This window comes from Taurulus bubalis (genome assembly GCF_910589615.1).
Source record: "Taurulus bubalis genome assembly, chromosome: 3".
NCBI classification, from domain to species: Eukaryota; Metazoa; Chordata; class Actinopteri; order Perciformes; family Cottidae; genus Taurulus; species Taurulus bubalis.
This window is the reverse complement of record NC_136591.1, coordinates 889,639-907,500: the sequence shown is the minus strand read 5'-3', so window position 1 is coordinate 907,500 and position 17,862 is coordinate 889,639. Positions and strand designations below refer to the sequence as shown.

The 17,862-nt window shown below is 44.3% G+C and overlaps 1 protein-coding gene across 1 annotated transcript in view; it reads right to left on the bottom strand.

The window, feature by feature from the left end:
- The window catches only part of ptchd4 (patched domain containing 4), a gene marked incomplete at both ends in the record, with an annotated part of 50,441 nt that overhangs the window by 17,848 nt on the left and 14,731 nt on the right, over positions 1-17,862 (bottom strand). The window contains one exon of the mRNA XM_079216008.1: positions 14,109-14,604. Within this exon, the coding sequence (XP_079072134.1) occupies positions 14,109-14,604 (496 nt within the window). The remainder of the gene's footprint in view (positions 1-14,108; positions 14,605-17,862) is intronic.

Genomic DNA, 17,862 nt, shown 5'->3' with positions numbered 1-17,862 from the left:
GGTATACACCGGAATGCACCGGTATACACCGGTATACACCAGAATACACCAGTATTCACCCGTATACACCAGAATACACCATTATACACCATCATACATCAGTATTCACCCGTATACACCATTATACACCGGTATACACCAGTATACACCAGAATACACCAGTATACACCATCATACATCAGTATTCACCCATATACACCATTATACACCGGTATACACCGGTATACACCAGAATACACCAGTATACACCATCATACATCAGTATTCACCCGTATACACCATTATACACCGGTATACACCAGTATACACCAGAATACACCAGTATACACCATCATACATCAGTATTCACCCGTATACACCATTATACACCGGTATACACCGGTATACACCAGAATACACCAGTATACACCATCATACATCAGTATTCACCCGTATACACCATTATACACCGGTATACACCGGTATACACCAGAATACACCAGTATACACCATCATACATCAGTATTCACCCGTATACACCATTATACACCGGTATACACCAGTATACACCAGAATACACCAGTATACACCATCATACATCAGTATTCACCCGTATACACCATTATACACCGGTATACACCGGTATACACCAGAATACACCAGTATACACCATCATACATCAGTATTCACCCGTATACACCATTATACACCGGTATACACCAGTATACACCGGTATACACCAGAATACACCGGTAAACACCAGAATACACCGGTATACACCGGCATATTATACAACAGTATACACCATTATACACCGGTATACACCAGTATACACCAATACACACCGGTATACACCAGTATACACCATTATACACCGGTATACACCATCATACACCATTATACACCAATACACACCGGTATACACCAGTATACATCATCATACACCAGTATACACCAGTATACACCATTATACACCAATACACACCGGTATACACCAGTATACATCATCATACACCAGTATACACCAGTATACACCATTATACACCAGTATTCACCAGTAAAATGGTTCATCTGGTCTGTGCAAAGTGGAAAGAAAACACACATCGGTTTAGTTCTGTCTGTTTTGTGTTTACATGACTCATTGCAAGCAGTTATCATATTGTGCATAATGATCATCTGTTGTCACACAGCAGCACCGATATAAGGTTACTGTGAGGATCAGTGCAGACAACATGCCACTATCTGTCCTGAAGAAATGACACAGTGGTGTTGGAGGACAGCATTATTTAGCCGCAGCGCTCTGCTGAAGACTCTTTCTTCAGCTACATAATGTAGAACATATTATTTATGTATTGAATGTTGTTAGAACGAACTGAAAGAAGGACTCAGGGACGCTTCTATTTCAGCACCATGGACAGCACCATGCATGTATCGGTACGCAGCACAAAGGATTGTAAACAGATTGAAAAGCTCTCCGAGGCAAATTTTAATTTGTGATTTTGGGCTATACAAATGAAACTGAATTGAAAATGTAATCGGCGACTGATATTCCAAGGCCTTGGCCGCTCATAGATTCTAACAAACGTCAGTCAGACAGAGAGTAGTTTGTGGTAAACATAATTATGCTTCCTCTTTCCAGGAAGCGTCCTCCTGGATTCACCCACAGGCCGGGACCCCAGGGGAATGTGGAGAGGTGGTGCAGTCACACTGTTATTCTGCTCGTCTGCTTTGGTTACACTGGTCCTTCCTGCCACTGCAACCAGAAGCAGACGGCTCCACTGAAGAGGCAGAACACTCAACACGCATTGCATCTCTGTGAACTGAGGACGGAAGAAGTGGGAAAAATAAATAAAACCACAACATGGCATTGGGAAAGGGAGCAGGAATACATGTAGTAGAATAAAACAAGAAAACATCGGGAGGATGGGCTCCAAATGGCTGCCAGGAATAGCGTCTTTTTCCATCTGGGACCGTGTCATCGTCCAGATATATTAATGGATGTGTAGACCTGGTTTATGATTCCTCCCTGTAGTCCTTAATTACGACCCTAAAGCTGTCACGCGTCCATCACCCCAGAGCCGCTCACGGCCGTAACTTCCACACATCGATCATCGCTCATCCGGCCCGACTTACAGGAGCAGGCAGGGATTCCCAGTGGGCGGTTCCCCGTCAGCCGAGATGGCCGCCAAGCGTGACTGGCTGCGGATGTCCAGTGTCGCTATTTATCTTGCCCTCACTGGATTAAAAAAATATCAGTCCGTAAAAACATGGCGGTCCAGGAAAAGAAGACTCCCAACAGCTTGTAGATCCTGCAGAACCTCACCGGCTCAGAGACAGAGAACCTTTCATGGAATCACCTTTAAAGACGCTTCTTTGACCCAAACGTCGTGCTATGATGAGAAGAGCAGCTCGACCATACTTTTATTGAATATACCTTATTCCCATGTCTACCTGTAGACCCTTTTCACAGCAGACTAAGGGGCCGTTCACACCAGACAGTGACTGACACGGTCACACCAGACTCTCAAAAACACGTCGCAAGCAAAATCATTGTTTTCCTATGGGACGCGTTTTTCTAGCGTTTTTTACGGCGCGCTTAAAAGTTGAAATGTTCTCAACTTTAAGCACCCTGCGCGGAGTCGCACAGCTCATCAATGTCACACTCGGCCAGGGCAGCCAATCGGATGAAGCAAGAGGCGGGCTTTATTACTTCACCACTTCCTTCCTGTTTTCGTGTGGTATGAACTCGGACGAGGCATTAATATTAGCGATCTTTAACTACCGCCTGGCAGTTAAACATCGCCCGGCTGCCGCCCGGCAGAAAGATCCAGGCGGTAACCGGGCCAAAATCACCCGGCTACCGCCCGGCAGTTAATTCTCGCCTGGTTGCGCACGGAGACCGGCTCCACAGGCGCACCGGGCTGTTTTTTGTTTTTTGGCCGGTGCGTTTTTGCCAAGGCGTTTTTGAAGCGACAGCACTTTTAAAAGTCGCGTCTGGTGTGAACGGCCCCTGAGAGCAGCAAGAGCAACGCCTCCATCGCAGTTGTAGTCGCTACGAGGAGCTTTTCACTCGTTCTGAAAAACGTCACAAACGAGACCATCAGCAAAACAGATGAGCTACTTCCATATAGTTATTCTTAATGCTTCTCATCGGGTCCGATTACCCACAGGTGGGACGGGGAGACTTCCTGGAACTTGACCCTTGACACTTGTGACCAAAGACTTGGATTCAAGCTCAAAGACCTGCAACCTGACTTGGATTTTGCCCGAAAATACTTGGACTTTAAAAAAAAGTACAAAAAGGTCCAACACTCCCAAATGCACACGTTCCATCCTGAACTACACCTTGAATGGATGCAGTGATCTACACCGGTTGCCTGTTAACCTCACAGCGGCGACAAGAACTGATCGACAAACATTCAAAACTGAAGCATTTCCTGCGTGTTTCTTTGGCGGTGACATCACTGCAGCTTAACAACTAATACTGCTGTGGCCATCACAGGGGAATACAGGTAAGTATGTCTGATATGGCGGAACACATTTCCTGTTTGACTCTGACCCAAAAATAACACACACACACACACACACACACACACCTGCGCACAGTTCATGGAAACTATTTTTTTACCCAGGTAAAAAGGATCACGGCTCGGCCCCGTGGAGCGTTTCCTTGTGGGATGTACAACGAGAGGTTGTTGTTGGTAAATGAATAAAATACAGTTTGGGAAGATCAACATACTAAGCTGCCGGTGGGAGGAAGAGGAAGAGGAAGAGGAGGCCGTCCCTTCCTCTGTGACGCCGCTGCCTGCATGCTTCATGACCTGCTTTCCTGTTGTTACACTTCAGCCTCTCGTCTCCAGAGAGAGCAGGAAGTGACACGCTCGGCTCAGTAGCAATTGGCCAGCTCTCAGATGACAAGCAGACAGACACGGGGAGACAGACAGGAAGCTGCTATTATAAGTCTGCAGCTCTTTTTCTCTTCTCCGAAAATGAGGATTGTGTTTTTTCAAAACTAAAACGGTGCTTTCTCCTCATCCTCAGTTCCTATGTAATTCATTTAAATTGCTAAAGTGCCGTAACCCTTCTGAGAAGAGACGTTAAGTTTGAATAATTCCGTAAACTCCTTAAAAGGACTAAGTGTTTACAACGTTACACTAAAACCTGCATGAGTCCCTTTCCAGTCCCAGCCTCCCCCTGTCAGCGTACGGGAGTCTGATGAATCCATCCATCAGTTTCTGACCGGTATTCATGTCTCCAAATTGCGAAGCAAGAACAGAAGTTATTTTACCTTTTTTGGGTGTTCCGAGATCCTGCGATCTCATTGGTGCTCAGACTCTTCTGAAAGCGGGTCAGACGATGCAGAGGGACCGGGTCATGTTGGTATCCTGTTTCTTATGGTGCGAGCAAGACTCTGCTCAAAGTAGGTCATGTTTCAATTTCTGAACTGAAAAACACGGTTTTTGGACTGAATATGCTTCCTAACATGTCAATGTTTGTGTTTATTGTGATTATTATTACAAATGTAGATGCTTTAGGTCGTAATCTTTGTAAAGATGTGCAGTATTACTCTGCGGGATGACGGAAAGGGACCGAACAATACAATTGAAAAAAACTCTGGGAACAATCGAGGAGTCATTTTTGTGGAATCTTGCTCAGACTCTTGACTTTTTATCACATTTCTACTGAAAATAAGTTTAACCCCTAAAGGTGCCTGCCTTGTGTAGGGCTTCTGCCTGTGCAGGACTCAAAGGCCGGAGACGTGAGGTTGTGCAGAGAGAATAATGCATGAGCTGTACCGTCACGCTGAAGGAGCTTTGATGAAACGGATGAAAGGGAAACGTGACACAGGTTTACGTTAACGAGCTCCGCTTCAGAGGCGGGAGTCTGTGTATTCCCCGACTGCACCCCAAAAACCAATGAAAAAACAACGAATAGGCAATTTCAGAGAGAACCAGTCAGAATAATCTGTATCTGTCAAAGTGATTTAGCAACAGAAACAGGCTACGAAGATAAAGCTAAAGCCCACAGATCAGTGTGCAAGTGAACCACCACATCACCGGGTGATGGAGACTGAAGACAATCACACGAAGGAACAACACTGGTCTTGACCAGCAGGCGTCACAACCTGGCTCAAAGGTATGTGGCAGAAGAGTTAGAGCACTCTTAAGACTTACTGCAAAGGATGCAATCACCTTTAATTCAGTAACTTGACAAATGCCAATCTCAGAAGACAGGCCAAGAGGAGAGAGGTGCGCTGCAGTATGACGAGGTCTTGGCTTCACCCATTGATCGCCTGAAGGGGAAAACTGAGCCAACAACAGGACAAGGTAGGGCCAACCCTGAGGCTTTCACACAATCCAACACAATGAATCAGTCTCACAATGTAATTCATTGGTTTGTGTTTTTTCATGACCTTGGAACAACATTATGTTATTCGCTCCAAATCCACAAAAACATCTTTAAAAAAAGAGCCAGATAGTTGTCGGACCTGCAGAGCTGGCCGGGGCGACGGGGTGATGAGCCAGTCTAAGAATCAGAACCAGAACCAGAACCATTTATTGCCAAGTAAGTTTACGCAAACAAGGAATGTGTCCTGGCGGGAGGTGCACAACATTTAACAAAAAACATTTAACGATAAACATGAAACAGAGTGCAATAAAAAGGGAGCGTGGATATTTACAATTGAGTGTATTGAATATCTACGAGGGCGGGACTTAGCGAAGAGTCAATTAGGGGCGGCAGAACACGTTGAAAACACTAAAGACACACACACACACACACACACACACACACACACACACAAGTTCAAATGTAGCCCCTCTAATATTTGCCTGTGACCCTGTTAAAGGTTTACTACGTACCACTGTCGGCCGGTCTGTTTGTAAGCATTCAAAGTTGGATCAATGAAAGCAGTGAGTCAGGGGAATGAAACTTTATTTTCCCGACTGTTTCACAGCAGCTTCTAAAGCACAACAACACACCCACAGCTCCACACAATGCCGCAGCAAGGTGCCGGATTTAGAATGAAAGCAGCCGAAGTGCACGCTTCATTGCCATATACCGCCACTTTGGATCATAGACGCTAAAGGTGCCCCAGTATCAGAGGCCAGTGGCGGTATTTGACAAAGCTTCACACCCTGCTGATGACGGAGTTACAACCCAACGTGGCGCCCAAAGGCTCTTTGATGACGCCCAGAAACGTCCCGAACACAGAACCATAAGAGCTGAGACCACCCAGGCAGCCAGCAGGGGGCTCTGTAGCATTAAGGAGCCGATGTGGAGCGATAGAAAGTTTGAGGACATTGGAAGACGCTGTGGCAGTTATATGTTTTTCTACAAGCATGCGCCTTTACAATCGCACTCTTTTGAAAGATTCGATGATAACACTCTACCATTTCTGCACAGAGGGGATTTAAATATCCCTCTATGTTCCCAAGTGTCACTGCCGTCCCCACAGCGGAGATGAAGGGAGCCAGAACAAGCTGAAGGCCAGGGGGACTACATTCCGATAAGATAATGAGCTCTATAGCTCAGATGAATCATGGGACTGTGCAGTGTGACTGTGTACCTCTGCTTCAGCAAAGATACTTGTTCACACTGTGGCCAACAGATACCAGTAGCTGCAGGCTAAGACATTAGCACAAGGATAACAGGGAAGTTTAAACATATTCTTCCATTAAAAAAAAGAAAAAAGGCCTTAAAGTATGTGAGAAGAAACTGGACAGATAACGAACGCTTCATTATGTTGTAGTATCACAACAGTTGTCAAAGGAATGACACTTACAGCAGTAACTCATGTGCAGGTGCTATAGTGAGTTGGATGTCACATTGCTAGACATGATGGAACCTCTTTTTCTACCACAAGAGACGGAGAGAAAGAGAAGCAGATTGAGAGAACCAGAGGAAGGCGAGACATGCTTGAGACGTGGCATTGAAGCCCCAACCCCCTTTACCAAAACACATCCAGCGACCAGACAAATGCACATTTTCTCATGAGGAAATCTAATGACTCACTGTCCTGTGCTGGAATTCATGAAGCACAATAATAAGTGAGCGAGATAGATTGGCCAAGCCTTCAGTAACAGCAGCAACTAAGCATTTCTCGATATTTCCCAAAACCTAACTGTGACGACCCCTGCCTATCTTACAAGAGAGGTTTTGCCAGTCATTCGTCCCTGAAGGTGTCACAGGAAGGTGGTTGCGGCAGTGTGCCGGATGCAGAGCACCTGCATCCAGATGATGCAGGTGAAAGTGGCACATGAAAAGTGGGACACTTTGGTGTCCGGAAAACATACCTTAACATCCTGAAACCTTTCTTTTGGCCATCATGTGAAGAGGGATGTGTCCGTCATGTATGCAGCTAACGGGAAAATACAGCGTTCAAGCCTGTGCCACTGCAGCCTGTTTACAGTGACCCATTTACACCTCTCATTGTGGACTGTGGGTCCGTTGCCATGCTCTAAATCTGGTTGTAAATGTTTGCTTATGCTGATGTGTCAAACCATCAGGTACCATTGAGGAGCTCAATCACAAATACGGCTGGGGTAAAGGCGTTGTCATGGTTCATTTCCATATTTGGCATTCCTAAGGTGGTCCAGAGCGACCACGGGTCTAATTTCTCATCCCATATGTTTGGGCAGGTGTTGAAGTTGTTGCGCATTAAACAAACCAATCATCGGCTTATCATGCACGAAGCCAAGGAGCCTGGGAAAGGTTCCACCAGACCCTGAAGTCTCTTCTATGTGCATAGTGAGAGAGACTGGGAAGAGACGCTTCCATGGTTGATGTTGGCTGTGAGAGAGGCCGGACAAGAAAGAACAGGCTTTGACCCAAATGAGACATTCTGTCCGCGGTGCCTTGGCAGCGCTAAGAGACGGCTGTGTTGATTCTGAGTTGCCAGTGAGACTAGTTGACTATGTGAGGGGATTTAGACATAGTTTGTTTGGAACTGGAAGTATGGCATGGGAAACGTTGTGTGAGTCTCAAAGTAAGATGAAGAAGTTGTATGAGTGACGTGCAGAGCGACATTAGTTCAGTCCAGGAGACCAGGTTCTAGCCCTTATGCCTATTGCCGGTCCGCCATTTCCGGGTAAGTACCCAGGTCCATCCACAGCCACTGACTTTCTTCCATTCTGGCGTTGCAATGACATAATTCAAATCAGACATTTTCTCAAACGTCTCTGCCATGTTCATCTCCTGAAACCACACTACAGGCGTGTAGTGGACGCAGGCTTGGGTCAGGAAGTGAAGGCGCCTTGCGGTGGCTTCAGAGGTGTTGGTGCATGAGGGAGATGGGGTGCCGGAGCCGAACGACAGTCTCATGTACGGGCGTTTGAAAAATGGGGAATCGCTTTGTAATTTGGACTAAATTGTAAAACCTGAAGAACTGTCTAAGTTGGAACACAAATATCTATGTTTGTTTGGTTATACTCCTTCACAAAATGATTGGGCTCAATACTTTTGTTGCATAAACCTAACCAAGTACTTTTGTTGATTTCACCTAACAAAGTACTTTTGTTGCATAAATCTAACCAGGTAGTTTTGTTGCATAAACCTAAGTAAGTAGTTTTGTTGCATGAACCTAAGCAAGTAGTTTGGTTGCATAAACCTAAGTAGTTTTGTTGCATAAACCTAAGTAAGTAGTTTGGTTGCATAAACCTAAGTAGTTTTGTTGCATAAACCTAAGTAAGTAGTTTGGTTGCATGAACCTAAGTAGTTGTGTTGCATAAACCTAAGTAGTTTGGTTGCATAAACCTAAGTAAGTAGTTTGGTTGCATAAACCAAAGCAAGTAGTTTTGTTGCATAAACCTAAGTAGTTTTGTTGCATAAACCTAAGTAAGTAGGTTTGTTGCATAAACCTAAGTAAGTAGTTTTGTTGCATAAACCTAAGCAAGTAGTTTTGTTGCATGAACCTAAGTAGTTTTGTTGCATAAACCTAAGTAAGTAGGTTTGTTGCATAAACCTAAGTACGTAGTTTTGTTGCATAAACCTAAGTAAGTAGTTTGGTTGCATAAACCAAAGCAAGTAGTTTTGTTGCATAAACCTAAGTAGTTTTGTTGCATAAACCTAAGTAAGTAGGTTTGTTGCATAAACCTAAGTAAGTAGTTTGGTTGCATAAACCTAAGCAAGTAGTTTTGTTGCATGAACCTAAGTAGTTTTGTTGCATAAACCTAAGTAAGTAGTTTGGTTGCATAAACCTAAGTAAGTAGGTTTGTTGCATGAACCTAAGTAAGTAGTTTTGTTGCATGAACCTAAGTAGTTTTGTTGCATAAACCTAAGTAAGTAGTTTTGTTGCATGAACCTAAGTAGTTTTGTTGCATAAACCTAAGTAAGTAGTTTTGTTGCATAAACCTAAGCAAGTAGTTTTGTTGCATAAACCTAAGTAGTTTTGTTGCATAAACCTAAGTAAGTAGTTTTGTTGCATAAACCTAAGTAGTTTTGTTGCATAAATCTAAGTAGTTTTGTTGCATGAACCTAAGTAGTTTTGTTGCATAAACCTAAGTAAGTAGTTTTGTTGCATAAACCTAAGTAGTTTTGTTGCATAAACCTAAGTAAGTAGTTTTGTTGCATAAACCTAAGTAGTTTTGTTGCATAAACCTAAGTAGTTTTGTTGCATGAACCTAAGTAGTTTTGTTGCATAAACCTAAGTAAGTAGTTTTGTTGCATGAACCTAAGTAGTTTTGTTGCATAAACCTAAGTAAGTAGTTTGGTTGCATAAACCTAAGCAAGTAGTTTTGTTGCATAAACCTAAGCAAGTAGTTTGGTTGCATAAACCTAAGTAAGTAGTTTTGTTGCATGAACCTAAGTAGTTTTGTTGCATAAACCTAAGTAAGTAGTTTGGTTGCATAAACCTAAGCAAGTAGTTTTGTTGCATAAACCTAAGCAAGTAGTTTGGTTGCATAAACCTAAGTAAGTAGTTTTGTTGCATGAACCTAAGTAGTTTTGTTGCATAAACCTAAGTAAGTAGTTTTGTTGCATAAACCTAAGCAAGTAGTTTTGTTGCATAAACCTAAGTAGTTTTGCTGCATAAACATAAGTAGTTTTGTTGCATAAACTTAAGCAAGTAGTTTTGTTGCATGAACCTAAGTAGTTTTGTTGCATAAACCTAAGTAAGTAGTTTTGTTGCATGAAGCCAAGTTGTTTCTTGTAACATGTGGAAATTGACACATGTAGGAAAATGAAAAAATGTGGAGAAACTTTGCATAAGATATAATACAAACTGTTGTATGAGGATACCTTCAAATAATACAACCCTGACTTTTCAAGGAAAACGTATTTTCTTTGGGCTAATACATATTTGTTTCGGTTTTATTTCCTGGTTTGTTTAGTGATTGATTAATAAACTTATCGTACCGATCCCTACTGACAACTGCCATGACTCACTTCCAACTGCTAACACAAAGTTCACTGTGAGGACGCCGACTCCCTTAACGTAATGTAAATACTGTAAAAAATCATGCTAGAAAAAAGAAGAACAAAATGTAATTATAAAATCATATAATAACGTTTCAACGCATCATTTCCTTAAAACCTGCCGATAGCATCTCAGCAGGGGGCGCCACTCTGCCATCACTTCTTGGGAATCAGAATCCATTTCGCCCCTCAGCATCTGGCCTGATGTGGCGTTGATATAGTGATAGGGGTGTGTCCCAGTCAGGACCTCCCAAGAGGAGGGTGGACATCTGCTGCCTCTGGGGTCCTGTCACATGGAATTACAGCCGTAATCAAGTCCTCTCCACCTCCTCCCCGTTCTGTGGCTTTCTGTGTCTCTCCCCCTCTCCTCTACCTCTTGCCCTCTTTATCTTCCTCAGTCCGCCCCCTCTTCCTCGGCGCCCTGCTTTAGTTCGATACTTTACATCACACATGTTTGTTTGTTCCTCCTCACTCTTTTCTCCTTGACTCTAATTTTTTAGCATCTCTCACCACCCGCCCCCTCCTTCTCCTTCTCCTCTCCTCCTCTGCCTCTAGGTCACCAGGAGCGTATCCAGCCTCCTGTTCTCGAGTTTTACTTAAACGTCAGTTATGTCAGCCGGCCCGCAGCAGCGCTGCACCAAAGCCCCCGGGAAGCAGTGACCTTAGGAGATTCAAGATATACTCTAGTTTAAATGAACAGGGGATGTCTGAAGAAGCAAAGAGAGGCCCGGGAAGGAGGAAGAGATGAGGAAAATATTATATACATATATATATATATATATATATATATATATATATATATATATATATATTCAGTCTACACAATCTTATTCTGTTGAATACCATTTTCTAGATTGTGAAAAGGACAATGGGCTTATTGTCGATTGGTTTGTTGACTTGAACAAATAGTTCAAAATAACTCTGGCCTACTGATGAAGACGAGAGGCTGTGTTCTCATTGTCATTTGCTCTCATAGGGTATTCTGATGCAACATGTTATATTTAATCTAGAAAATTAATTAACTTTTTGCAGCTAATGCTTGCCTTCCAAACAGCCCATGCATCGACTGCACAGTAATAGCTGCAGCTGGAAAGTAAGGGGTGGCAGACTGATACTATATTAATATACTATATATATATATATATATATATATATATAATGCATATAGGAGTACCATTAGGAGAGGACCAGATTTGGCAACATCAAATGAGAATCAGAAACAAGGTTCTGAACCCAAATCTCCCATTCAAATCAGAAAAGAATCACCCAAAGACTGATCGGTGTCGAGGGGTGCAACCCGCCCCTCTCCTGCTAGTTATCTCAACATGCAATGATACCAGCCGGTTGAACGTCCGTTATCAGCGGTCACCAGCCGCATAGATAAGGGTTGGTCTGCTCCGCCCATTAGTGGGTTCAGAAGGCCGCACTCGTATATTCACATAGTTGATGACCGATATGAAGGCGTATATGTAATGAGCGTAGTGATTCTGGTTGGAGCAAAGGAGGATGGAAGGGTCAAACGGAGGACTTTCACCCGGGTGACGACCGCTGTTCGTGTCTACGTGGACTCTTTTCACCATACTTTTGTTTCGGAACTTAAATAACTTAATTTCACCCAAACCGTGGTCCATCATTTTGTTGCCTAGACTTAAAGTCGTTTTATTTCAATGCACAGCTTTAAATGTCCATTTCACAGCGTAGTAGGTGGAGCATTAGAACCACTCATGTTCTGGGACCATTATGGGAACCCTTGATGTTGTGGTGGTTACCATTGGGGACATTGCCCAGTAGTCCAGCTAGAGGTCACTGGATGTAGACCACAGCATGTCCTACCATTTCCTCTCCCCCCGTCCGTCCGTATCTACTGTCACCATCCATAGGCAACACAAGTTTAACCTTTAGCCTCACAAGTCATGCTCCCCAATGAAATCCTAATGACTCGTTATATCACTTCCAGTTTATACACTAAACCAATTTCTTTGCTTCCTCGAATCCAACCTGCCATGTTTGTTGTAGCACTCGTTCCTCACAGTATGTCTTTGCAAAACAACCAGTTGGTGTTTGTGAGAGACCACTGAAATATGAATATAAATGCAAATTTGAAACATGAAATAAAACTTTTTGAATATGCCTTCATGCTGAATTCCAGCGGGGGTTATTCTCTCCCCTCATGCAGAACGCCTTCTGTCACTAAAAGATCCTTTTGCATTTTGTAAACAACGATGCCGTACGTAAAGGTGCGCACACTGTTTGGCAAATGAAGTATGGCAGCGTGCGTTGGCTTCTCAAGCTTTGCAAGGTCATTAGCGAATGCAACCTAAACAGATGTACTTTCCAGATGTGTGTGCTACTCGTGAGTGGGTAGAAGACATCAGCAAGTGACCCCTTATTTAGCGGTCAGATATAGACTGTATTTGGTGGAGAAAACCAGCGTGTAACGGTACACAAGCTAGACATTGTGAGATGCAAATGGGTTATTTGTCATGTAAAGAAAGTCAAATACCATGACTCAAAGTTTTGACTTCATTGGGTTTAAAATGGGCGCTACAAACAAGAGGCAGGCGTTTTTTGATCAGTTAAACGTATATGCCGTCGGTAAAAGAGGGACCTTTTTAAACGGTGACTTGCTCGTAGTACCGGCAGCTCCTTGTAAAAGCCTGACAATACTTAAATACTTACAAAACATACTCATCTGTGTTTATTATCTACGCCAACCATTTCCGAAATCCAGCTGAAAGACACCAGTCACAATTGTCCCTCGTTAAACACCGGTTTCCCTGAAAGCGGTCATGCCTGTCAGAACTCAGTAGAACTTCTGTTGGAATATCAATTCTTCCAACCAAAAATGCAACAACCAGATATTTTGAAGCCGTTAACAGTTTTATTCATCGTCTGCAGCCGGCTATCTCGCCGGGCGGCTGAGGCAAAACGCCACTTCTTCCAACATGTGCACCTGTATTCTTTCACGACATCAGCTGTAAAAGGGTCTACAGCGTTTATTACGAAATCCACCACCTCTTTTACAACCCTTGGCAGTTATGCATGCTGCTATTTACGATAGTTTGATTGATTTTTTTTCTTTTTTTCCCACACTCAGCAAAGACCCGCCCTACTCGGCCTCTCATTGGCTAGTATTTGTTGCCCCCTTGCAGAATTTGGTAACTTTATTGCTGATAATAAAGATTGATGGTGTTAATGATTTCAACCCAGAGCACAAGGATGGCAGCCTTCTTGTATAGTGCTCTCATATATATATAATAACTATTGGTGAAAACATATTTTGGGATTGCTTTGCATTATTGCTATATGGATGGAAAAACATTTTAGATCTGTTGGACTTTTCAATTTTGATGATGCCTCATAAATAAACCTAATGTGCACCTGAAACCATCACTGCAAGCCGAGTGGAAAAAAGTGAAAGACCTTGCACAAAAATGAAATATGTCCTTAATGCTAAAATCACAGACAAAATGTACACAATTGACAGGCCAGAGAATGTGACGCACAGATGCTGCTGCAAGGTAACTCACATGCCACTCTTTGGATTTTGCCACGGCTACAATGAACCGCCAACACCCCGTCCGAGGAAAAGCCTCTCGCAATTCTGCTAATCCCTTCCCCCCAATCAACCCGATGTGAGTGTCGACTCCTGATAAGCCCCTAAACCAACCAAAACACACAGTCGGACTCGGTCACAACCCGGCGCTCCCACTCACCCATGGCAAAGAATGGGATCCCCAGGAGTGTGGAGTTGAACTTCCCGTCCGATATGAAGAAGATGCCCGCGGCCGTCACGTTGGCGATGCATATGGTCAGCACGCCCAGCAGGCCCAGGAACGGCTTCCCCCTCAGGCAGTCCCGCATGGAGCTGGAGATGGTGGCGGCCAGGAGCACCAGCACCAGGCTGACCAGCACCTCGCCCTTGGCCAGCACGCCCGTCTGGTGGAAGTCCCGCCACAGGCTGAAGGAGGTGAGCGACTGGACGTGGAGCTGGTCGGTCGGGTGGGGCGCCTCGGCCCTCGACAGCCGGCTGACCAGCGCGCAGAACTCGTTCTCCCAGCGCTCGGCGATGGCGTCCTGCACCACGGGGCCGTGGTTGCGGAGGTAGTAGGTGATCTGGACGGCGCGGGCGAACTTGACCTGCTGGTCGCGGCTGTTGGCCGAGAAGGACACGCCTCCCAGCTGGTGGCCGATGAAGGACACGCGGCCATCCTGTAAAGGGGATTCACAGACATACATTAGTTCTGATGGAGGTTTTCATAAAAACACATTTGAAATGCTTCACACCAGTTACGTTGGCCCTGACAGCAGGCGGGATGCAGCCAGCTGTACAGCAGCAGCTCCCTGCCCTTTCTGCTTCAGTGTGGACTTAGCGTTTCACTCCAACTCGACTTGTGGAGGGTTGACGTGCGAGCGCTCCATTGTTAGGACCGTTCATTCAATCACACAGCGCATTCCAGACGCCACGGTGGCAAGAGTTTGGAGATAATGTGATTATGAACTAAGAGTTGTGCGGAGCAGAAGGAGTAATACAAGTCTGTCTGTCAGTCTGCCAGGAGGAAATACAGAACTGAGGTCATTGCTGGCATAACCGCTCTCATTTCAGTAGCCGAGGTGGCACTATATATAATATACTAATATATATATATTTATGTATAGATGTACATACAGTGCAGTAGATTGTTGGCAGCAGTACAAAAAAACACACCTGAGGAAGACGTGATCTAAGGATGTCTCAAGTTAAATCTGCCACAGACTGAAATAATTAAACATGTATAATAATTGCGTGTACATCCAGCTACGACAGTGCAGGAGCATAGGGTTGTTTAGTTGAATATGTTAGTTTAGTTGACCTGAATCATCGATCTTTCATCTGCCTCAGGCAGCAACATCCAGTGAGGCCAATGCGGACGTGCCTTAAACCTGCATTCTTTCTAATGGCCACCAGGGGGCGACTCTTCTGGTTGTATAGAAGTATATGCTTCATGTGTTAAAGCTGCATTCTCTCTCCTGACCACCAGGGGGTGGCAACTCCTCTGGTTGTATAGAAGTCTATATAAATGACTCTACTTCTCTTGATGTATTCTCTCAGTAAACATTGTAAACATGAGTTTATGTCTCAATCTCTAGTTTCAAGTCTTCTTCAATTCAGCATGATGTTCATTTAGTATATTATGGTCATTTAGAGTCAGACCATAAAGCAGGGGGTGCTTTAGGGCGGGGCTAAAGGTGATTGACAGGGGACGCTTTAGGGCGGGGCTAAAGGTGATTGACAGGTCGCTACCACAACATTGTCTGTGTTTTCCAGGTTATATAAGTAAATTACAACATTTTAGTCACATCAGAATGTGCCTCAGTCAGTCTTTGGTTGAAGCTCAACCGTCTCGTGTCACTTCTGGTCACAAAAATCCAAGATGGCGACAGCAAAATGCTTCAGAAGGGAAGTCTACAAACCAACGGGTCACGGTGACCACGTCCACTTTCTTGTGATCATCATCGTAAAGCCAACTAGGATCACTGATCACATCTAAGACGCTTTATGATTATGGTAACTACCTAAGCCCGGACCTCGGTAATCATTTCCCAACAGCCTCTGCATCTGGAACCGCCAGCCTTCAATGAGACAGCTGTCATCGGGATGGAGGGTGAGCTGACTGGAGGAGGCAGTGTGTGGGCACCAGTCATCGCAGTCGCCTCCACTTCTGAGTAAATGGATGAGGAGCTATCCTAAACGGAACCTGCATTCAAAGCCCTTTCAACCAGGAAGTGTCGGTTTATCATGGCTAAACTGAAAATAGCATGGATCCTGATACAGTTCAGCTTGGGGACTCAGTGTCACATCCAAGACGGGAACAGTATTATTCATTTTTCTTTTTATTCTTAATGCACTTGCACCCTGGCTTTAACGTTCACAGATTACGGCGGCCACCTGTATGACCAAGCATTTCCCGAATATGATCATGACCAATGCGATGCTGCACATACACCGAGGCGTCGTGCTTCATGGAGGCACGTCCTCACTGCCCGGACTCCACCTGCAACGTGGACGGCAATCTGCATCCTACTGTACATATGTATTCATCTTGAGTATGAGCACAATATTGCAGCCCAGTCAAACATCCGTTCCACATCGAGGAGCCGATACAAGACCTCCAGATGAGAACGCATCCCAGTGATTGTTTGCTTCAGTTTCTGTGAACAATTTAACCAGCAGTGAGAAAAACAACTGCCGTGGCATTATGGGGGCAGCAGGATGAATTATGGTGCCGGACACTGCACCTTACAGTCACATCATCAATAACATTCATGAGGCAACGCGTCCTGTTGGGGCCGTATTATGTAATGCCTCTATATATCCATTTAGCAGGCAGGATCTCTGCATTATTACTCTCAAACTCCTCCCACTGAGCTTCGGATCCGTCATCTCACGACAGAGTGTGTTGGTGTAATGCAATCACTCAGTAACCGCGAAGGGAACGAAGGGCTTCGGCTCTAATTTCACTTGTGTCGTTGCACAAAGCTCAAATCAATCTACCGCCTTTCAGAGGACTCTCAACAGTCACACCGCACCCAGAACCGCACGCAGAACCGTCTGCAGAACCGCACGCAGAACCGCGTGACACAATCAGGGCAGGGGTTGCTAACTGCCTGCGCGGTTGAGCTTTTTGAAAGAAATAAAACGTTCAAGCTTTGTTTTCTTTTGTTATTTAGGCACCAAAATATTGTTCTCAGTGTGTGTGTGTGTGTGTGTGCGTGTGTGTGTGTGTGTGTGTGTACAGAATCCCTGTGAGAAGTTGAGCGATATGTGAAGAGGCAGATAGTGACACCTCCTCCGGTGACATGAGAGGTGCAGAGAGAAGCTTCAGGAACAGGAAGCACCAGTGAGGCGACAGTGTGAGTCCTCCATGAGGGAGCGATTCATAAAACAATGTTTTTATACATGTTTTGGGTTCTGCGACTTAAAATAAGTCAATAAATACACAAAAAGCCACGGATACAATTTTGCTTTTACATGTTTTTTAGTTCTTATTGCATTCATGCTTCAACAATAATAAAAGTACCGTTTTGTGAAGATTATCTTGCTGAAGAAAACGTGTCGTGAACATTTAGTTTTCACAGAGCTTTTTAATCAAAACATCTCATTTGGCCTTTTTCGAGAGAACCAGTGTGATGCTTCTGGGCTCGGCCTTCAACAATACATCACCCTGCAGTAACACATGTTCATATACGGTTATGTGTTCTGAGGGAGCAGAATATTAATATATGTGTTGGTGTATGAACAGCCTTTCGGGGACTCCATTACTTAAATAAGCCGCTTAATCTTGAAGCCCAAAACTGGTTCATAAGAAGTATAATATGTGACACTCCAATGTGTAGTCTGATCACAGATCAGATATCAGAACAGCGTGAAATGCACCATCAACATCAAAGACATCTCATGCTTTGATGAATGCAACATTTCAATTATTG